The sequence below is a fragment of the Coenobita brevimanus genome, chromosome 97 (assembly GCF_032717465.1).
Source record: "Coenobita brevimanus isolate Jiangsu-jjx chromosome 97, ASM3271746v2, whole genome shotgun sequence".
Lineage (NCBI taxonomy): Eukaryota > Metazoa > Arthropoda > Malacostraca > Decapoda > Coenobitidae > Coenobita > Coenobita brevimanus.
In genome coordinates this window covers 8,218,335-8,242,836 of record NC_137050.1, presented here as the reverse complement: position 1 = coordinate 8,242,836, position 24,502 = coordinate 8,218,335, and the positions used below count along the sequence as shown (strand labels likewise).

Below are 24,502 nucleotides of genomic sequence, written 5' to 3'. Positions count from 1 at the left end.
TGGTTCTGGTAACAGTTGCAGGTGGAGGGAGGGGGGATGTGGGAGGGTGAGGAGGGGAGAAATGTGGGCGGAGTTATATAGGGGGTAGTGTGGGAGGGTGAAGAAGCAGCACAGTCTGGCTGGTGGGAGGGGGAGACGAATGGTTGGGTAGCGGAGACGAGAGTCTGCTGGAGGATAAGACAGGTGAGTGTGATTAGATGAAAAGAAATTACAAAAAATGAATTATTATAATATCTGCTGCATATATTGCATTTTATCTACTAAATAAAAACACTGTCTATTATTCACCACCGTATTTGGGTATCCTACTCATTATTATTATCCTTTGGATATTAGGCAATAAATAGAGATATTGGACGGTCTTTCGGACCCGAACCAATTTTTTCATAATTTTTTTCTTCAGCTATTTCCGTATTCCTATTATCCCTCGTGCTTGAAGTCTCCCTTTTTATCACTTTCTCCTACGCCCTACATTTTTTTTTAGGCATAAGGCAGTTTAACTTTCTCTTTAAATAACCATATTTGTCAACAAATATTCCTTTCATTAATCTATTTAATTACCTGTTTTCTTTCAATATGCATTTGTCTAATAATGGGTGTTACACCTTAACTGGCGCCGCTATTTGACGTTTTGAATAAATTTGGTCTAAATTTACGCATATATTGCAGTCTCTCTCAAGTAGGCTGGCAACCTCACACATCCTCCCCCCTGCTTTCTCCTTCTCTCGCTATCCGTTCCCTCCTTTCCTTTTGTAGTACTGTTTATCTATTCTTTCTCATATTTTTAACCTCATTCCTTCTTACAAACTTTTAGTGCCATAGGAATTTCTCCCTTATCACCTACAGTCCTACTACATGAAAGTGGAAAAAACTGCCATCGGGAAAAGAATAACTGGAAATTTATGGCGAAGGCTACGATATTAGTTATTTAGAATGAAAGTGTTGGCAGATACGCATTCTTGACGTGATTATCACAGCCACAGCATTTCGCCTTCATAAAACAGAAGGACTATAGGTTTCATGCATTACCTCCTTACGTCCAGCATTACTGTGCATAACGCCATGTATAACACATTAAGGACCACAAGGACAGTACTGGTAGTCATCGTGATTCTCATGAATCTCTCCATAGGCTATTGAAAACAGTGCTTTATGCTCAACTTCAGAAATGTTCTCATCATGGCAATGATAGGCAAAGATAAAAATAACAATATATACAACCAAATTATCATTAATTATACAACAAAGCTCAAACTGCCTCCGTGCTACCTGAAAAAAATAAATACCTGATAGATATATATATATATATATATATATATATATATATATATATGGATGATGCCATGTCGTAGCGCTTAAGGGAATAACAGGGATGACGACGTTGATAATTGTCGCATGGGAACGAGATGAAAGGAAAATTTTCTCTACCTGAAGTAAATTCTAATGGACAGTAATAATTCGAGACCCCGTTTATTGACAATAATTTTTATAGATCTGCATGTCGCCGTTATTGCGTCTCGGAACATTTCGGTAGATGATATAACTGATATAAATTGATAAATGGGTAGAGAGATATCCTTATCGTCTATATTACGTGATAAGTATGATATAGTAATGATAATCGGTCCTGATAGAGTAAATCTCGCTGTGACGGAAGGATATTTGTAAAGCGAACTAATTTATACCACAGACTGTATCAGAAGTGTTTCTTCTTCGTAAATTGAAGCTCGATGAATACTCTAGACTGTATGCCAGGAAGCAGGTGACCTTGGTGTTTCTCATGAGGGATCCGGTTCGTGGCATAGTATGGAGGATGCATAGAGCTCAAATTTATCAAATAGATAGTATCCTCGTAACTGGCCACCTCTTCACCCATTTCCTGAAACTCAGACATGGAGTACCGGGGTGAGAATAACGCCATAATGACTAATACACCACAAACACATGGATATTTATACATCAACGAGAAACGGCTGTGGTTCACTTGTATTTTCTATGGACTGCAATAAACACCGTTACTCAGGGCAGACCACCAGTTCCATGTTTTGTCAGTATATACTGAGATGAATGATTCTAACCGAATCAGGTAGATCCTCTCCGTCAACTGAGACAGTGGCATATGAATTAATTGTCATGTCTGGTTATTCTTTAGAAACAGTAAAAAAAAATAATGACTTTTTGTTTACCTGTAGAAACAAATAAAATAGTAGTTAGAGGACAAACTTGTGCCACGTGACACTATGCGAAGTCTATCATTGCCATGATGAGAACATTTCTGAAGTTGAGCATAAAGCACTGTTTTCAATAGCCTATGGAGAGATTCATGAGAATCACGATGACTACCAGTACTGTCCTTGTGGTCCTTAATGTGTTATACATGACGTTATGCACAGTAATGCTGGACGTAAGGAGGTAATGCATGAAACCTATAGTCCTTCTGTTTTATGAAGGCGAAATGCTGTGGCTGTGATAATCACGTCAAGAATGCGTATCTGCCAACACTTTCATTCTAAATAACTAATATCGTAGCCTTCGCCATAAATTTCCAGTTATTCTTTTCCCGATGGCAGTTTTTTCCACTTTCATGTAGTAGGACTGTAGGTGATAAGGGAGAAATTCCTATGGCACTAAAAGTTTGTAAGAAGGAATGAGGTTAAAAATATGAGAAAGAATAGATAAACAGTACTACAAAAGGAAAGGAGGGAACGGGTAGCGAGAGAAGGAGAAAGCAGGGGAAAGGATGTGTGAGGTTGCCAGCCTACTTGAGAGAGACTGCAATATATGCGTAAATTTAGACCAAATTTATGCAAAACGTCAAATAGCGGCGCCAATTAAGGTGTAACGCCCATTATTAGACAAATGCATATTGAAAGAAAACAGGTTATTAAACAGATTAATGAAAGGAATATTTGTTGACAAATATGGTTATTTAAAGAGAAAGTTAAACTGCCTTATGCCTAAAAAAAAATGTAGGGCGTAGGAGAAAGCGATAAAAAGGGAGACTTCAAGCACGAGGGATAATAGGAATACGGAAATAGCTGAAGAAAAAAGTTATGAAAAAATTGGTTCGGGTCCGAAAGACCGTCCAATATCTCTATTTATTGCCTAATATCCAAAGGATAATAATAATGAGTAGGATACCCAAATACGGTGGTGAATAATAGACAGTGTTTTTATTTAGTAGATAAAATGCAATATATGCAGCAGATATTATAATAATTCATTTTTTGTAATTTCTTTTCATCTAATCACACTCACCTGTCTTACCCTCCAGCAGACTCTCGTCTCCGCTACCCAACCATTCGTCTCCCCCTCCCACCAGCCAGACTGTGCTGCTTCTTCACCCTCCCACACTACCCCCTATATAACTCCACCCACATTTCTCCCCTCCTCACCCTCCCACATCCCCCCTCCCTCCACCTGCAACTGTTACCAGAACCACTGAGACCCAAACCAAGTCGCTGGTGGATGGGGTGTAGCCGCTTCATCTGTCCGGAGCTGTACCTGAAGCTCTCTCACGTGACTTTAGAAACGGACTCCCGTGGGAGATGTTGTATGCTGATGATTTGGTGTTGATTGCAGAGAACGAAAGGGAGGCGGAGGAAAGGTTTAGGAAGTGGAGAGATGGTATGGGGCACAAGGGCTTAACCCCTAAAGCGGGGGTCGTCGCGTTTGCAACTATCGCCAAAAAGGACATAACGGCGGATCGTCGCGTTTGCGATTCGAGTTAATTTTGAATAAACGCGGGCAAGGACGTTCCAGCTGGTATTGTCTATCAGTACCACCACCCTTTAGCTACAATTAGTATACTTCAGCTTTGTACTCTTGACCTCCGTTGTTGCCAAGTATCGCGTTTTTCCCCCCTCCCCCCCCCACCACAGCCCAGCCAGCCTGGCTGTGATATATGGCAGCGCTCTGACTGTTCAGAACTGTAAATCTGCGCTCTCCTCTCACAAGCAGTTTATGCTAATAGGAAACGCTTGTTTCCCCAGTTGTCACACTAGCTTTTTTTTGCGCGGTTTGCCCCTGTTTAGCGTCAGTTTACCGCAGGCTTTCAAAGTGACATTATGGCGAGTTCTAGCTCTTCCGAGTCAGTGTGAGCGGCCGACAGGAACGAGAATAAAGTGACGGGCGTAAGGCAGAATAAAAAGCGCGCCGCGGTGATCTTTTGGGAAGTAATATGATTGAAAATAATGTAGTATACGTGTTTTTAGCTGTGAAAATGGAAATGTTTGTTAAGTGACGGGAAGACCGCCGCTGCGCTGCATGTCGGCCATACGCTTCATTGAGTTTAGCCTTATTTTCAGTGCTTATTGTACAAATACGGATTCCAAACTACCTGTACGTTGTAGTATAAAGTTTACTGTGACAGTAGAGGGGAAACCGGGTTGCTGGAGGTGTGAAAGTGAAGTTTTTGTTACCCAACTTTGCAAGTCTCCACAAGTCCTTGGGTAGTCCACGAAGGCTCAACACCTGTCTCTGGAGAAAGATGAATGTAAGTACTATCTGCCATACCAAGTATAATGTTCTAGGGTTAATCTCTGATTTTTGGCTAATATTTTCCAACAGGTACTCAGACTGCGATACAACCCCGCCACCCGGGGGGGGTTGGCTGTCCATTGGCCACGCTTTAGGGGTTAAGGGTAAATGCAGATAAAACAAAAGTGATGATATCTAGGGTTGGTGGCGGTACTGTCAAAGACAAGGGAGAGTGGCCATGTGCAGTTTGCCACAAGGGCATGGGAAGTAATTCCACCTTGTGCAGTGTCTGTGATAATTGGGTGCATAAGACATGTAGTGGTAATAGAGGCAGACTGGGAGATAATGTTGATTTTACGTGGAGAGCAGGTGGTAGTTAGGCGTGAAAGGATTGAAGATGCTGGTGAGTCTCTTAAGTGTGTGGAAGAGTTTTGTTATTTGGGAGACATGTTATGTGCTGGAGGTGGGCCTGGAGCTAGCTCTGTGGCTAGAGTAAGAAGTGGTTGGAAGAAGTTCAGGGAGCTATTGCCTCTCCTTACACTGACAGGGCTCTCCCTCTGTGCTAAGGGATCTTTGTATGTGGCATGTGTTAGGAGTGCAACGCTGTATGGCTGTGAAATGAGGGCAGAAAGGAAGAGGATATTCACAGGCTCAAACATACAGAAATGACAATGATTTGGTGGATGTGCAGTGCGTCCCTGCAAGCAAGGCCTGAGTTTACGATGGAAGAGTTAAGAGATTGGGTGGGACTGGAGTGTATTGGTATTGTGATAAGGAGAGGTAGATTGAGGTGGTTTGGGCATGTGGAGAGGATGGGGGATAATAACTGGATGCAGAATGTGAGAAGCGTTAATATTCGGGGTGGGGCTGCGAGGGGTCGACCGAAAAAGACGTGGGACGAGGTTGTTAAGTGTGACCTCAGGGTTAAGGGACTGAATAGGGAAGCTGCCATAGATCAAGCAGCATGGAGAGCCGCCATTAGGTGACCAAGGCTGACACAAGTTGGAGCCTTAAAAAATGAAAACGATATTTTATATATACATATGCATATGTATATACTATATACAGTAATCACTCCAATATCCGGATCAATAGAGCCATCGGTAGGTTCGGATATTGGTTTTGTCCGGATATTGGGCCCCAGCTTATGGACTTGTACTTACGGACCCTAACACAGAGAAACACCTATACAACTCCCTCCGGACATGCATAGCACCTATTTAACACCCAAATCACACCAATAAGGCACATAAATGACTGAAATAAATGCAATAGACACATAAAATGTGGGTTTAGAAGTATGTTCATACATTAATAAACATTCTGGTACTTATGGACTCTAACCGAACCTAACCTAACCGAACCTAACCGAACTCTGAAAAACCCATTCCTACTGCACATGCATGAGGTAAGTTTAGTATGGAAAGAAGTACAGTATGACACTTTCTGGTAAGTATAGTATGGGAAAAATACAATATGAAACATTCTGGTAAATATAGTATGGAAAATAGTACAACATGAAACATTTTGGCTACTTACAGCAAGTCCCTGGCCACCTCGATGAATAACCGCCTCCTCTCGGACTCTGACAGTAAGAACGATTTCCTGAAGCACTTGCACTACACTCTTCCTGAAGTCTTGCACTGAACTTAGTCACTAACACACAGAAGTCCGTTCTTTTCACAGTGTTCACTTTAGTCCAAATAATGTTCCATTAAATTTAAGTGTTGCACATTAACTTTTCCCAAGTTTTTTTAAGTTTCCAAAGCCAAAACAAAGAAGGTTAGTTACGTTAAATTTCTTTTCATCTTACTCATTTACCCCAACTTGTAAACCATAACACAACACACCGTTTTTTTCACTGCACAACACTCAAAATTCCCGTGTGGTCTAGTGGAGAAGTTCTTGCTGTTTATTCACTGTCAGAGCCCGAGAGTATCACTGGCAGGCGTCCAAGGGGTGCATCGGTGGGTAGTGGTGATGGCGTACCGACTACAGAAGACTCTGAAGACAGCTGCAAACTTCACGCCGAAAGGTGACTCCACTGTAGCTGATGTGCTGGGCTGTGGCTCGGAGCATGAGGGCCTGTCTTGGGGAGGCAACGGAGTGGAACCAGGGCTTGGCACAGCGGGGGTCACGGGCCTGAAAAACTGTCAATCGTTGACTGACGCAAGGACCGACGATTCTGGCGATTGATGATGCGCTGCCGGAAAGCACGCACTTCCTCCACGAGTCCCAAGGGCCCCATCTCCCTGTCGCAGTCCGGGTGTTCCAGGTAGTCTAGGGACGAACTCTAGATGTTCCCGGAGTGCGCTCAGCTTGGGGATGGCTGGAGTAGTGTCCTGCTGGGCGGAGTCTGCATCATCATCGCCTTCGTGCCGGAATCTTCAAGTTCGGGACTGACACCAGCAACCGAAGACGCGATCTCGATATCAGACAACGTCTGATACCCAGGATCGCCCTCGTCGTCGTCCAACCACTCACGAACATCGTCCACATCAACATCGTCGCCGTGCGTAGCCGTGCATGGAAGTCATCCACGCCAAACCCTAGGAAATCGTACTCCACATCTGTTCCGAGAAGCAGACGAGACCAACCATTTTCAAGAGTTTTCACAGGGACTTCCTTCCATGCACTAGCCCAGTTGTACAGCGCAGACTTGATGTTGTAGCGGCGAAGGTTTTCCAAAGTCCGCTTGCCTCGAGTGTCACGTCCTTCCCTGCGCTCGTCCTCGGTCCTCGAGAACCACCATCACCTCGTCCAGGAACTTCCGACGGTACAGGCGCTTTGTTGCCACGATCACTCCTTGGTCCATTGGTTGAATGAGAGCAGTCGTATTAGGTGGCAGAAACATGCACCTAATACGGCCATTCTCAGCAACCAAGTCCTTGTCGCACGGGTGGGCAGGTGCATTGTCGAGGAGAAGGAGAGCCTTTACCTGGTCGCGAGGAATTCCCAGTGTCTTCGTCTGGTAATGTATGACCTCCTTGACGAAGTGATGGTGAAACCAGTCTTTGAAAATCACAGCTGTGAACCATGCTTTCAAAGAATGGTACCATACGACAGGAAGGACATCCATCACCCCACGAAGGCACCGAGGCTGCTTTGCACGGCCAACAATAACGGGCTTAAGCCGGTGCATGCCGTTAGCATTGGCACAACACAAAGCAGATATCCGTTCCTTAGAAAGCTTGCGGCCAGGTACACGCTTCTCCGTCTCATCGGCGAGAGTGTTCGTTGGCACCGAGCGATAGAATAGGCCAGTTTCCTCACAGCGTTATAGACTTGACCGAGAGTGAGGCCCACCCTGTCGATCAAGCCTTTCACCTTGTGCCGAAACTCGTCCACTCCATCCTCGTTAGCGTCCAATGCTTCGCCATGTGCTTTACTGTTAGTAAGGCCATGTCGCAACTTGAACGCGAAGAGCCAACCCTCGGATGCCTTGAAGTCTAGGGCGTCGTGAAGCCTTGCAAACTTCTCAGCAGCAGCCTTCAGCTCCGTTCCACGTACCATCACACCAGCTGCACGTTGCTGTCGATACCAAATCAACGTGGAGGCGGTCGATCTCTGCATACTTGGGAGTAAACATAACCTTCCTCTCCACGTTGCTTGCTTCTCGACGAGAAGTCAGCCGTGTACTGCATGAGCTTGTCTCGGGAACGCTTGATATCAAACAAAGTCGACCGGGCCAGGTTGAACTCGCGGAGAATGCGAGAGGAAGACCAACCCGCATCAACCTTCTCCAATATCTCCCGTTTCTTCTCCAGAGTCAACACCACTCTCTTCCTTTTTCTCAGGAGGCGGGGCCATCATCACACACACTAAGAGTAGGGCAGAGAGCAGCAGGAGGCCTTGCAGCAAGTACGGCACCACCACAAAAGCGAGCACGTGGGCAGCCATTACGAAGAGCGCAGGTCCAGTCGCGGTGAGAGACAGGCGGGAAGTGGGGAGGATGCAGCGGCGCTCTATCGGACGTCGGAGGAATGACGAACCAAAACAATGCTCTCACGCGGCGCGCGCGGCAAGTTCAAATTACGGACGGCAAAAAATCGGTTTTTTTTCCAATTTTTTTGGATTTTCGGACCATTTTGGGAATGTTTGATCCCAGGACGATAAGGTTCGGTTAGTGGGGATGTTCGGTTATTGGGCGTCCGGATATTAGAGTGATTACTGTATATATATATATACTTGTGGTAGGTGGGGGCGCTCACCATCCACTCACTCGATGTAGCGCTGCTGTCTGGTATCTGCCCTTTCCTCTCCTCCATCCTTCTTTCCTTCCAGCCTCTGCTGTCTTCCTTTACTTCATTCTTTCCTTGTCCTTCTGCCTACGGGTAATTATACACTTCCTTTTCTGTCTTTCTTTCCTTCATTCTTTCCTCTTCCTTCTGCCTGTGGGTGACTCTACACTGAGTGACAAGCCAAATGGCTTCCTGTACACCAGGAAACCATTTACTATGCTGGGTGGTAATCATATAACCAAATTTTGGCGCCTGGTGGTTTAGTGAGTAATTATTGCGCTCCAATAGGATTGAACCAGTGAAGGTTTATATCCAAGGGGTGGTTGGGGTTGATTGCTCATGTAATGCCACTCAGGGATGAATGAGGCTGGTCACTCTCATCTCAAATGCCGGGACCAACTGCTTAGCCCCGGTCTCCTACGCTCCTCATTGGGCAATGTAGGATTGAATGATGGATGGATATATATATATATATATATATATATATATACTGTATATATATACAGGGAGTCCTCAACTTACGAAAATAATTGGTTCCTGAAGGTCTTTATATGTGCATATGCATATATATATATATATATATATATATATATATATATATACATACACACAGGGAGTCTTCAACTTACGAAAATAATTGGTTCCTGAAGGTCTTTCATAAGCCATTTTTTTTTTCCTAAACTCCTATCAATCTTAGTAGCCCTTATTTTCATGCATGTATGGTTAATTTAAACAAGGTTAAATACAGAGACTGTGATATTTTTTTTTTCCCTTAAACTTCTATCAATCTTAGTAGCCCTTATTTTCATGCATGTATGGTTAATATAAACAAGGTTAAATACAAAGACTGTGATATATTTACGTATTCTGTATAGTACTGCGTAAGAGAAGTTCCTTGTCCTTTAAAATTGTTCTTACATTTGAAAGATTCAGTTTCAACACACGTGCCACATCACTCAGCCTCTCTCCTCTCTCCACTCCTGTAATTATGTCCAGCGGAGGCGGTGGCTCAATTGGTAGTGAGGTGGCCTGCAGTCCTACTGGACCCAGATTCAAATTCCTGCTGGGGCAGGGAACAGTTTAAGGATTTGAATTTCATGTAAAGCAGACTTTACCGATCTACCAGAAGACCTGCTGACATGTCGTAAAAACACCCCCGCTAATACCAATACAGGTACACCAGTCCTGTATGAGACAGCCCTAGCATGTATTCAATATGGATGGTGGGGTGTTAGCGCTGAGGTGGTGACATGTAGAGGTGTATGGTACGTAGGAGGACTACTGGGCCTTGGGAGCAGGCTGTGAAGCCTATGCCCAGAGTTGAGGGAAAAAAAAAAGAAAAAAAGTTTCCATTGCAATTGCATGCCGTTTTCTCCTGCTACTACCACCATTTTCACTACTTTCCGTTTCTGAGACATTTGGGGCAAAATGATCCAGTCTACAGTGCTCGACAAAAGTATTAAGCGCCCTGCGTCCCTCCTACGAAACAAACCTTTCAACATTGAAAAAGCATGTAAATAATGCATTATATTTACCTTTAATGCTTGGTAGGGTATCCTTTGCGCTTCTTCACGGACCTGAGACATGTGGATGTGAAAGGGCGAGGTTCCTCAGGTGCTGGGGTGGTATTCTTGCCCAGGACTCACGAATGGCTGCTTCCAGCTTAGGCAGAGAGCTCACGTCCTTCCCTTGGAGATTCTTCTTTACGAGGTACCAGAGGTTTTCTATCGGGCTGAGGTCTGGGCTATTGCCTGGCCAGTCTTTCATGAAGGAGACCTCGCAGTCACGAAGCCAGTTGGTGACAGATTTGGTTTGTGAGCAGGTGCACCGTCCTGCTGAAACACTCGTGCACCTGTGGGCTCGAAGGACTCAGATAAATGATCACCAAGAAGCTCCAGGTAAACGTTCTGATTCACCCTGCAGTTCTTGGGAAGCACAACAAGCTTCCCCAAACCCTTCCCAGAGAAACAACCCCATACCATAAGTGAATCAGGGTGTTTAACTGTGCTCTCCACCCAACGGGGGTCAAGCGGGTCACTACCTCTGCGCTGGTACACGCACGCTCCTTGATTACAGGTAACAGTAAATGTTGCCTCATCAGACCACAACACTGACAACCATTGGTCCTCACCCCAGTTAAGGTACTTGTTACCAAAGGCAACCCTACGAAGTCGCTGGTTACATTAAAGAAGAGGCTTTCTCACAGGCCTGTGGCTTGTGTAACCAAGTTCATAGGCTCTTCGAGAAACCGTGCGCACTGAAACCTCACCAAACACTTCTGGGTTGGTCTCCTTAATCTTCCTTGCACTCACACAAGGATTAGACTCCACTGCACGTTTTAACACATTAACAGATCTCGGGGAAGTTTTCCTGGGCCTACCAGACCGCAGTTTCTTTGTAGGAACGTCACCACTATTTTCCACTCAAAAACGAGCACATCACCTCCGCACTGTTGATCGAGCCACACCAACCAAATCACTAAATTCCTTCGTGGGGTGGCCTGCCTCCTTTAGAGCAATTATCTGTGATATGATTTCACTCGACATTTCACGGGTAGGGGCCATAATAAAGTGACGAAAGCCAAAACACTGCGGGACACTAGGTAAAAAATGGCGCAAGAAGAGAGGGAGGAGCGACGGAGTTCCTCTCTCTCACGCAGCCTGTAGGCAACTGAGGCAGCAGCCAACCAGCGCGCAGTAAGGCTTCAGGCTGCCGTGACGTCATATTAGCGGCCCAAACTTCTGGCTCAATTTTTAGTCCAAAAAAAAGGGTGATTCTTTTTTCAGCAAAAGTATTGCGCACCCTGACATAGGCGCTCGATACTTTTGTTGAGCACTGTAAATGCCAAAATTGCAGTTGATGTTACATATGTTGATAACAACAATGCTCTAGGTTTCCAAGCAGGAAGAAGGCTGGAACGCACAGTCAGCATTTGTTGGGGACCATGGACTTGTACTTGGCACAGTTTGAATTGGTAAGACAGTTTTTTTTTTCTTTTTCTTCTTTTTTTTACCCTTGAAAATTATTTCTTTCGTATCTCCAGAATTTTCAGAAGTCGATACTTCGTAAGCAGGTCTGACCTTGTGTGTATATATATATACAGGGTATATATATATCCTGTATATATATACAGTATATATATACTGTATATACAAAGTAATCCCCGTACTATCCGGACGCCCACTTTCCGGACATCCCCATTACCGGACATTATCGTCCCGAGATCCAATATTCCCAAAATGGTCCGAAAAACGCAAAAAATTTGAAAAAAATCCGACTTTTTCCCGTCCGTAATTTGAATTTGGCACGCGCGGGGCGGGACAGCTTTGTTTTGGTGCATCGTTCCTCCGACATCTGCTAGAACACCCCTGCATCCTCCCCATTTACCGCCCGTCTCTTGTCGTGAGTGCACGCTCGTCGTCATCGCTGCCCAAGTGCTCGCTTTTGTGGTGGTGCCTTACCTGCTGCAGGCTCTCCTGTTGCTCTTGTGCCTCTTCTTCGTGTGTGTGATGATGCCTAAGAAGAGGAAGAGAGTGGTTTTGACTCTGGAGAAGAAGAGGGAGATATTGGAAAAAGTGGATGCAGGATGGTCTTCGTCACGCATCCTTCGTGAGTTCAACCTGGCCCGATCTACTTTGTTTGATATCAAGAGATCGCGAGACAAACCCATGCAGTACACGACTGACTTCTCGTCGAAAAACAAACGCAACATAAGAGGAAAATAATGTTTACTCCCAAGTATGCTGAAGTCGACTGCTCCACATTGATTTGGTATTGACAGCAATGTGCTGCTGGTGTGATGGTGCGTGGCACAGAGCTGAAGGCTGCTGCTGAGAAGTTCACAAGGCTTCACGACGTCCTAGACTTCAAGGCATCCGAGGGTTGGCTCTTCGCATTCAAGTTACGACATGGCCTTACCAACCGTAAGTCTCATGGCGAAGCTTTGGATGCTAACGAGGATGGAGTAGAGGAGTTTCGGCACAAGGTGAAGGGCTTGATCGACAGGGAGGGCCTCACTCTCGGTCAAGTCTACAACGCTGATGAAACTGGTTTATTCTATCGCTCTTTGCCTACAAACACTCTAGCCGAGGAGACGGAGAAGCGTGTACCTGGCCGCAAGCTCTCCAAGCAAAGGATATCTGCTTTGTGTTGTGCTAATGCCAACGGCATGCACCGGCTTAAGCCCGTTATTGTTGGCCGTGCAAAGCCGCCTCGGTGTCTTCATGGGGTGATGGATGTCCTTCCTGTCGTCTGGTACCATTCCTTGAAGGCATGGTTCACAGCCCACATCTTCAAAGACTGGTTCCACCGCCATTTCATCAAAGAGATCATACATTACCAGATGGAGAAACTGGGAATCCCACACGACCAGGTAAAGGCCCTCCTTCTCCTCAACAATGCACCTGCCCACCTGTGCGACAAGGACTTGGTGGCTGATAATGGCCACATTAGGTGCATGTTTCTGCCACCTAATACTACTGCTCTTATCCAACCAATGGACCAAGGAGTGATCGTGGCAACGAAGTGGCTATACCGACGGAATTTCCTGGACGAGGTGATGGTTGTTCTCGAGGACGAGGACAAGCGCAGGGAGGGACGGGACACGCAAGGCCAGCGGACTTTAGAAAACCTTCGCCGCTGCAACATCAAGTCTGCCATTTACAACTGGGCCAGTGCATGGAAGGAAGTCCCTGTCAAGACTCTAGAAAATGGTTGGTCTCGTCTGCTTCTCGTAACGGATGTGGAGCACGATTTCCTAGGTTTCGAAGTGGATGACTTCCATGCACGTCTACGTGCGCATGGGGACAATGTTGATGTGGACAAAGTGCATGAGTGGTTGGATGACGACAAGGGCGATCCTGGGTATCAGACCCTGTCTGATATGAAGATCGCATCTTCAGTTGCAGGTGTCAGTACCCAGCTTGAAGATTCCGATGAGGACGGCGACGATGATGCGGACTCCTCTCAGCATGACACTACTCCAGCCATCCCCAAGCTAAGCGCACCCCGGGAACACCTAGAGTTCGTTCTGGACTACCTGCAACACCCGGACTGCGACAGAGAGATGGGGCCCTTGGGACTTGTGGAGGAAGTGCATGCTTTCAGGCAGCTCATCATTAATCGTCAGAATCATCGTTCCTTGCGTCAATCAACGATTGACAGCTTTTTCAGGCCCGTGACCCCCGCTGTGCCCAGCCCTGGCTCCACTCCATTGCCTCCCCAAGACAGGCCCTCATGCTCCAAGCCACAGCCCAGCACATCAGCCACGGTGGAGTCACCGCTCGACGTGAGTTTGCGCCTATCTTCAGAGTCGTCTGCAGTGGGTACGCCATCACCACGACCCAGAGACGCACCCCTAGGTCACCTCCATGTGCTACTCTCAGACTCTGACAGTGATTAAATGGCAAGAACTTCTCCACTAGACAACACGGGAATTTAGTGTTGTGCAGTGAAAGAAAAACAGTGCATATTGTTAAGAAATTAGAATTCTGAGTGAAAAGAGACTGATTTAATAGACTTTCAATGTAGCTAAAATTAACTAGTGTGTGTTATGTTTAGAAAATGGATTTATGAGTGCAAAGACTTTAAGTGCAGAGTGCAACACTTATTTCATAAAATTACAATGGAGCATAAGTAAGACAAGAGTGTGCAGTGTTAAGCGAATGGAATTCTGAGTGCAAATGACTAAGTTCAGTGCAAGACTTCATGAACAGTGTACTGCAAGTGCTTCAGGAAATCCTTCTTACTGTCAAGAGTCTGAGAGGAGGCGGTTATTCATCGAGATGGCCAGGGACTTGCTCTAAGTACTCAGAATGTTTCATATTGTACTGTACTGTATTTTCCATACTGTACTTACCTCTAACACCTCATTTCACTCTTTTATGTCCCTTATTGGTGTGAATAGGGTATTAGGTGCTATGCATGTGCATTAGGGATGTGTTTTTCTGAGTTAGGCTAGGTTAGGGTCCATAACTACCAGTCCAGGAGCCAGGGACTTGTTAAGTACCCAGAATGATTAATATTGTATAAACTCACCTCTAAAACCTAATTTTATGGTTCTTTTGCATTTATTTCAGTCTTTTATATCCCTTATTGGTGTGATTTGGGTCTTAAATAGGTGCTATGCATGTCCAGAGGAAGTTGTATAGGTGTTTTTCTGAGTTAGGGTCCATAAATACAAGTCCAGGAGGCTGGTGCCCACTATCTACAGGACCACTTTTTGGACATGCCTTTGTCTCTATTACGTCGGATAGTGGGGGGATTACTGAGTAATCCCTGTACTTTCCAGACACCCACTTTCCGGACATCCCCACTTACCGGATATTGTGGGCCTGGACCTTCCGAACCCCCCCCCCCCAAAATCTGAATTTTTTCCCACCCGTAATTTGAAATTGCCGCGCAAAGCTGAACAGCTGTTACACCACAGACCCTCACCCCTTCCTCCCCCCTCCCCTCTCCCCTGTCAGGGTTGCCATTTGGTATTTTTCATTAGCAAATGTGGGCCAAATTGATCATGAAATATTCGTTTGGTAATGAATCAGAGTAATGCATTACCAAAAGGATTTTTCACATGTATGAGGATACACAGGATGGAGATGGTGGATTGTTTGCTCTCTCTGATTAATCTCCTAACGTACATAGTGTGAAAATAATCAACATGCTTTTAATTATAAGAGTGATTACATTTACTTCCACTTGTATATATAATTAGTGAAGAATAAATGTTAGCTTTACGAATTTGGTAATGAAAACTGAGGAGTTTGGTAATGTGGCCCTTGCAATCTGGCAACTCTGTTTCCCCCTCATCAACACCCAAACAGTTATTGCCTAACTCTGATCGCGAGTGGTAGCTTATCGTAATGGAAGCCACACATGTTCATTTATTTATGAATAAACGGTGAATAAACTGCAATACCTCTCCACTAGACCACACGGGAATCTACAGTGTTGTGCAGTGTTAAGAAATTAGAATTTAGAGTGCAAAGGATTAACTGTGGAATGCAAACCTGGTGGTTGAAACTGAACTGATGCAATTAACAATGTGCAGTATCAAACAGTTATAACTCACAGTGAAATGAATTACTGTAAGTGCAGCACAACACTGGATTACTGTACATGCTTCAAGAGCATTTTCACCACTGCCAAAACCTTACAAACGGCGGCCACAAACGTGCTGTAAGTACCCTGGCTGAGGTACAGTCACTTCTAATTCCTTATTCTTTGGTTCCTTTTCATTTATATCATGCTTTATGTCCATTATTGGTGTGAATAGGGTCTTAAATAGGTTTAAATAGGTGCTATGCATGTCCGGTAGGGAGCTATTTAGGTGGCTTTCAAAGTTAGGCTGGGTTAGGGTCCATAAGTACCAGTCCAGGAAGCAGGGGCCCACTATCTGGACGGGACCACTTTCTGGACATGCCTTTGGCTCTATTACATCGGATAGTGGAGGGATTAGTGTGTGTGTATATATATATATATATATATATATATATATATATACACACAATACCCTCACATCCAGCACGGTAATATTGTCATGCATGGGTCACGTGTTGGACCAAAAACGTGTTGGACTAACAATAGAGCTTATGGGGAAAAATGAATTATGTCAGCAACCCTCGGAAAAGTCACTCTAAATACCTACCATATACCTATACATATATTGGTACTATTGTAATTATAATACATGGTACTGTGCTATGAATGATAACTAACCTTTTAGGATAGTGATGGTGGGCTTGCTGGGAATGGAAGGTGGTATCCAAGGCTGTAGTTAGTCCTACTGGGTCCCCGGAGGATGGCTGCTGGCGTCACTAGCAGGTAATGGCTGTTGCTCCTCCTCAACCTCCCTCATAAATCCTTCAAAATCAAACCTCCCTCATAAATCCTTCGAAATCACACTCAGAATCACTATCTTCGTCCACAGCCATGGAAGGTCCTGCTTCTGCCTGTCCTAGCCCTGTAATCCTTGGCAAAGTGCATGCTTCTCACACTGATGCCAGAGCCCCGTCTCGTGACTGTGGAAAGTGATCGCTGTCACTGACTTGGTAGAGAATAAGGAGAAGCAACTTTGTTTATAAACTGGTATGCACACTGATGAGAAGGGTTTCAAAACGATTGATATTTATTCTAAAACATTAATATGTATTCAGTGTCAGGCTAAATGTTCAATGCTGTAGTACGATACATTCTCTGTTGAGTCACCTGGGTTTTGGTCACACTGTTTTCCCCATCGTATGCTCGGCAGGAATCCATCCAGATGAATTCCAAATGCCCGTGGTATCGTCGGCAATTTTACCACGTTACCGTTCCGATTTACCATCGTATCCTCGGCAAACCTGGTATGAAGTGCCGTGTGATAGCCTTCGGCTGCCAAGATCTTGTCTTAAGTTTTTTATTATGATCACGTTGGTTTCATTCATGTCGTAGGCCTTGGCAATGTCAACTTTCCTCTCCCCTTTCTTCTTCCTCTCGATACTTTCTAGCTTGGTGGCCTGAGGGAGGTGCCGACGCTTCTTGGGGTTCTCAGAAGGCTTCCAAGGCATCGTGAGCAGGGTAAAATGCAGTAACAAGGGCAGAAAATGCAGCAAGAAAAAAGCACCTTCCAATGCGAATTATGCGACTGAGTGGCGCTGTGGCGGGAGAAATTTAAACAAAACATCACGTGACAGCAGAAGCGTTTTTAATTGGGTGGCATCACGATCACGTCACGATAGCAGGTGGGGAAGGCTACTTTATCAGAAGTTTTCATTGGCTGTCATCATCATGGGAATGTCCAGTATGACCGTGTTATGCTAACACACTCGTGTTGCAGTAATTAAATCGTATTAAATAATACTAATTATTTGCTCTCCGTGCTGGACGTGAATCGTGCTGGACTGACGCATGTTGGACGCGAGGGTACTGTATATATATATATATATATATATATATATATATATACCGGTATATATTTATATATTTGTCACACTCATCTTAATGTCAGGACAACTTGCCAAGCCCCGGGTTCCTATGCTCCTCATGGGGCGACACAGGACTGGATGAGGGATGGATAGATGTACTGTATTTTTTTAATGCAATATAGAGTAATGATGAAATAAAATACAACACTATGGTAAGAAATGGTTATAGCACCGGACAAGAAACTATATACAGTATATGCAGACCAACCTGTATATCCAAATCCTGTCTTGTTATAAACATGGATACACTTAGGTGGTCGTCCTTCCAACATGGCTGATTTCCCAAGCTGACTATTATCCACCACTCGCAGCCGGGTCTGTTTCTGGATATATTGAAGGGAAGCACTGGTGTGCAAATGCATGCTCTTCCCACATCTCATCATCTTCTCCATTCTTGGTGCAACATTCATATCTGAGCAACAATAAATGTGACACAGTTACAAAAAAATTCTATCATCTGAAAAGTTTTATTAATACTGTAAAATACAGTAGACATCCTTTGGCTGAGACTTTATGAATGTTACTTCTAACCTCATATGCCAAGGACATCTCTGTTACGCTGAATAAAATCGTTTGGCATTACCTAGAGAGAGAGAGAGAGAGAGAGAGAGAGAGAGAGAGAGAGAGAGAGAGCATTCTGAGGCTAACAGAATAAATACTTTCAAACTATTCTTTCATCCCCAGAATGTCCATGCTTAGCTGCTAAAATGTGATCATGGTAACTGTTTGTCAAAATGAAATGATTCTCATTACTGCACCTACTGAAGACTTGAATTCACATGTGAAATGTCTTATAAAACCACTCCCATGGGCCTACTACCTACCAATGCTAAGCTACTGTAACATAACCCAACCTGCACAGTGTTCTCTACAGTGACCCAAATGGTCCCAGCGATTCTGTAGAAAATATCACAAAATTTAATATACTGTACAACTATATGAACCAGGACTCTATAAATTCAAAATAAGAATATAAAACTGCTTGGAAATAAAGCCACCTCGTTTGTAACGGGTCTTATCTTTGACCCGTGGGTGAAGGTAGAAAGCTCCTAGTGATGCCCCAAAAGTTTAGGTGGAAAGATTTTTGAACTCGAGAACAGGAAGCTGTTTAACCCATTAACTGCTCTATGCAGCCTAGGCTGTGCCGAGTGCAACTGCTCAATACAGCCTTGGCTGCACATGTGAATTTCGAATATAGTGCCATGGTGACCAAGGCCAACCCATGCAAGCATGTTTGAGTCTTCAAACCGAAGCCGAAATCGAAACCAAAAAAGCAAACGAAAATCATACATTCCAATAGGGAATCAGACACTTCGATGTTCTTCCACAGCTTTGCCAAGGTAAATATTGAGCTAATATTTCGTTACTATAGACTTTGGCATATGTTCTCTCAATTCCTAAGACAAAATTTGGCCCTTGGGAAATTTCATATTTACCCCTATGTCTGCCCACCATGGACACCTCCAAAAAACCGCCATGTGCAGTTAACGGGTTAAAGATATGAAGTAATGTTATATTTTAAGCAGCAGAAATACTGTACCTTGCCAATTTACTTCCTCTTCTTCCTGGATGTTTTCTATATTTTTCCAATCATTTTAATGATGGTAAATGATAGTTTTCTGTTGATTTTGTTTACCTAATAATTATATCAATACTCGGTAAAATTTCACAAGTTGCCAATACACCCCCCAGGTTGTGCAGTATATTTTGCTGATAGTTTTTTATGAGATTTGAGTGATTTTGACCATCATTTTTGTCGGAAATGCTTCATTTTGCCTCTTTTCCAATCATGAACGTTTACTGCATGTGGAGGTGAAATGAATCATTTTTGACAGAAAACAAAGGCAAAAATCACTCAAATCGCATCAAAAACCACCAGAAAAATATATTGCACAACCAGTTAACCTAACCTAACCAACAGAAAACGAAGGCAAAAAATCAATCAAATTGCAACAAAAAACACACAAAAAATATACTGTACAACCTGTCAACCTAACCAAACAGACCTAACCTAACTTAACCAAACAGACCTAACCTAACCTAACCTAACAACCAAACAGACCTGACCTAACCTAACCTAACTTAACCAAACAGACCTAACCTAACCTAATGTAACCAAACAGACCTAACCTAACCTAACCTGACTGACAGAAAACAAAGGCAACAATCACTCAAATCACATAAAAAAACACCAGAAAAATATACTGCACAACTGGTTAACCTAACCAAACAGACCTAAACTAACCAAACCAAACCTAACGTGCTGCAGCAGAATGCTTACTTTAGAGATACATTGGTCTAGGTTGTGCAGTATATTTTTCTGGTGGTTTTTGATGTGATTTGAGTGTTTTTTGCCTTCGTTTTGTCAAAAATGCTTCATTTCACCTCCCCATCCAGTCAAAGTCAATGATTGGAAAGAGAGGCAAAATGATGCATTTCCAACAAAAATGAAGGTCAAATTCACTCAAATCTCAACAAAAACTAGCAGAAAAACTACACCATGTTTTCTCAATAACTCAACGATATCCTCAGGTTCCAAGTGGAAATGCTTAATAAAGCGTAAGTAATCAATATTACAACCGGTGCACAGCTCACGTCCTACTTCGTCGGAAACCATAGTGAGAAGGATTTGAATTTTCCACCCAGAAGGAATCAAAGACCGTGCTTCAAACTGATTGGCAGAATACCATCATGTGACATAAAGTATGCCTATGAGTTGGTGAAACAGACCTAGCAGACATATGCGCAGTCGACGTTATGAGAAACACACATACAAACGCATGCTTTCTTACACGGACTGGCTGAGTCAAGATCCACGGTATGGTTTTGGGGAAATTTTAATTAAATTCATTATCTCTGTAAATATCAATTTCCAAATGGGCTTATGGGGGTTCATTAGCATTCCTAGGTAATATACTATGCGGTTATGGTGGTAATATCCCTGAAATGCACATTGGCAACTTGTAAAATAACACCCAATATTCTGTATTTCTCTAAGTTTGTTTCTCATGTGCAATGGTGGCAACTTACCAAAAACCTACTCATGTCTACCAAAATTTACAGACTAACCTATCTTTAAATAATAACAACCTAGTCTTACCCAACCTAAATTAACCCACCCCTTACCAATCAATTTATTACAAAACCAACCCCCAAAACCCGACAAATTTTCACCTTTTTTTTTTTTTTTTTTTTTTTTTTTTTTTTTTTTTCCCCCTCAATCCTCTGCTTTTGGTGAGAAACAATGGAAAATCACCAAGAAAGTGCTCACCTGTGGTTAAAAATGGTCTAGACAGGTGCCCCGCTGAACATGTGATCTAGTGTATTTTCTGTAGCCGTGCTGCTACTGTCACGTTTTCTATGGTAGGGTAACTATTGGAAACCACTCAAAATACGTAGATATTTATTAATTTGGTACAAATTTACATGTGGTACATGAATATATTGGTTTTCACACATATATATATGCGATACAAGCGTTGTTTCATTCACGAACACATGAAAATCGCTGAATTCTTGCACAACTGACTCACTATGACTGTTGTTTCAACTTACATTCTATTTTTCAACTTACATTATACTTTTCCACTAACATTATACCAGTTTCCACCACAGGCCTTGCTATTATAGTGAGCATCATATTATCGCATATTTACAGGCCTTATAATTATTGTGAGCCTAGTATTATCTCAAGCACACATATTATCAGTAATGTACTAAGGTGTGGTAGAGGAAGGTGTCCCGTGTATGCATACCCAAAATCACACACGAAATTTGAATAATGTACAAACAATGGACCTTGCAACAGCAAAACGTACATCGTACACTGTGAGGACTGAGCGTGAAAGAAAGTTGCAACATGCATCGTACGTTGTGGGTACCGGATGGGTTAACTTTACATAAGTTCATCTAAACGAACATTAACCTAAATCTATCCTAACCTAACAAGCTAACCCAAACGAACATAACCTGATATAGGTATTATTTTACTTTATTCCTACCCGGCGGCTGGAAATTATGACTTTCCTCTATATGTAGGGTGTATTGAATACATCATTTTCTTCTCAGTACACATCCGTTGCAAATAAATATTTTCCGAAATCTATTTTTTTTTTTCTTATCTGAAGGAGCCAGGATGCTGCTCTAAGGTTGGCCAGCATGGTGGAGTAAACACCAGGTTCTGGTCCTGCCACCTACTGCCAGATTCTGGTAACTAAAATTGAACTTAGTCAATCACATTCCATGACGTCATTTCAAGTCAGTCACATGCCGAGATTTCGTATGTGAGCCCGCGCATGTGCGGGAAAGTTTGAACTCAGAACTGATTCAGTTACACGATAGCTGCCCTTTGTGATGGTTGTTCCCCAAGTTTCTTTGATGTAATTAAATAAACACACAAAGATAACGTGGCCAGCCTTCACATTTTTAGAAACCACGGGATACTGCCGAAAGTAGTAATGTGTCCTCAGTGCAACGTCATGTGCAGCTACAGGGAGGACAAGAAAGTTTGGAGGTGCACCAGGAAATACCTACTCCCCAAGACCAAGAAGAGAAGGTATTGTGCCTTCGAAACCACAGATTGTAAAGGATCAGTCCAGTGAGGAGAACAGTTAAGGTACGTGATTAGGTTAGGTAGGTTAGGTTAGGTTGTTATTTTAGTAAAGTGATGGAGATATATATAAATGGTGTGTAATATCTGTATATTTCGGCTGCTCTTAGTAATTCGGTGCCGTTTAGGCCGATGTGGGTTGTTTCGAGTAATTCGGGAGCTGTTCCTTTAGGTTGGTTGTCATTTTCACTTTCACGGGAGTTTCAGAATGCAATGTTTTATAGTGTTATTCATGTGATTCTGGTGGTCATTTTCAGTGCAAATTACTCGTTTTCGTTGTATTTTCCTTATAACCTTGGTACAGTGGGGGGGGGGTTACGGAAAACGAGTGATTTGCGACAGAAATGACTATCAGATTCACATGAAAAACACTATAAAACACTATAAAACATTGCATTCTGAAACTCTTGAGAAAGTATGGCAGGGTAGGACTAAAGTAAAAAATTACCCTAATATAACCTGACAAACTACTGTATCTATCTATCTATAGCCAGATGCCATAATACTGTATGGGAGGAGCTATCTGTCTTTGAGTTGGTGGTTTTACAGGGAGGGGGCACTCACTGTCCGCCAACCCACTTGCTGACACGTAGTGCACGTGTGGGTTGGTTATACGGTTACCACTCAGTGCTGTAAATAGTTTCCTGGCTTACAGGAAATCATTAGGCTTGTCAATGAATGTAAAGCCACCTGAAAAGAAGAGTAATAAAAAGTGACAAGAAATAGGAAGAGTGGAGGGCAAACAGAAAAAGAATGATAATGATCAAGGAAAAAGTAGGCAGCACTACATCAAATGAGTGGATGATGGCACCCATCACCTACCACACTAACCTGTCAAATTGCAAAAGTATATGAATTTCAGTCTTTTAAAGTAGGCTATCCTAAGTGTCTGCCATTAGGCCAGTGAAACAAGATGCATCAGAAAAGTCAACAATAGAAAAAAAAAGAAAAAAATGGAGACAAAATCACAATAAAGTGATTATTTACTATCTATCTATCTATCTCTTGCCAGATGCCACAATCCTGCAAGGGGTGGCCATTTGACTCAAGTTATTTGTTTTACAGGGAGGGGCACTGACCCTCCACCAACCCACTTGTTGACACATAGGGAGCATGTATGGTTTGGTTATATGGTTACCACCCAGCGCTGTAAATGGTTTCTTGCCTAACAGAAAACCATTTAACTTGTCACTCAATGTAATGTTACCTGTAATGGAAAGAAAGGCAGTAAGAAATGACAGGAAAGATGGAAGAAATAGGAAGAGAGGAGGGCAGGCACAGAAAAAGAATGGTAAAGGCTAAGAAGTAGGCAGCACTACATCAAGTGAGTGGATGATGGTCACCACCACCTACCACTTATTATTTACCAACCAAAAAAATAAACTGAAAGAAGTGATTTGGTATGCTCTTTGATACCTAAACTAAACCCTTATTTTAGTTAGGAAAAAAAAAAAAAAAAAAGGTACCTCATACCTGCACTGTTTTCCAGTTAGCATAATTTTCAAAAACATCAATCGTGATGGAAGACTTGGGAGTGAGGGGAGGGCCTGGACCCCCCAACTACTGCAGTATAATCACCTCATACTATGCCTAAATACGCTTTGTGAATAATAATAATAATAATAATAATAATAACGTACCCTGTATCGAAATCGATGGCTGTGAATGCTTCTTCTCTACTGAGCCTGCCGGCCTGCCCGCAAAGTCGCAAGGCTCTTTTCAGCTTCATTCGCCGTCACAACAATAACATGACGCTGTCAGGACGATTCCCCGTCAACTATGGCCGGTCAGAACAAGAAGCTGGATGTTGTCATTCGAGATGAATATATACTTGTAACTCTTTGGTGTCTGGCAATAGATAGATAGATAGAACTCTTCTGTCATTTTAAAATATACCCAAGATGTTGTAGTACCAGTAAAAATGAATGAAGACAGATATGGGTGACTATCTATCTATCTATCTATTGTCAGATGCCTTAATCCCGTAAGGGGTGGCCACAAACAAATCTCCTCCATGTCGCCCTGTCATCCGCCATTTCACTGCCCTGCTCCCAGCTCACACACCCCTCTCTCATATGCCTCTCCACTCCAACCCTCCGTCTCATCTTTGGCCACCCCCCTCCCTCTCCCCTCCACCTCACTCACATGCACTCCTCTCGTTAGTCTCTCACTTTCCATCACTCAGCATGGCCAGACTACCTCAGTGTGTT

At 43.4% G+C, this 24,502-nt stretch overlaps 1 protein-coding gene across 1 annotated transcript in view; it reads right to left on the bottom strand.

Moving 5' to 3' along the window:
* mRpL14 (mitochondrial ribosomal protein L14) overlaps nt 1-24,100 on the bottom strand; it is an 89,146-nt gene extending 65,046 nt beyond the window's left edge. Inside the window, exons 1-2 of the mRNA XM_080283470.1 lie at nt 23,933-24,100; nt 17,892-18,095 (exon numbers count right to left, since the gene is read on the bottom strand). Of these exons, the coding sequence (XP_080139596.1) occupies nt 17,892-18,093 (202 nt within the window). The 5' untranslated portion in view covers nt 18,094-18,095; nt 23,933-24,100. The remainder of the gene's footprint in view (nt 1-17,891; nt 18,096-23,932) is intronic.
* Nucleotides 24,101-24,502: the final 402 nt, after the last annotated feature.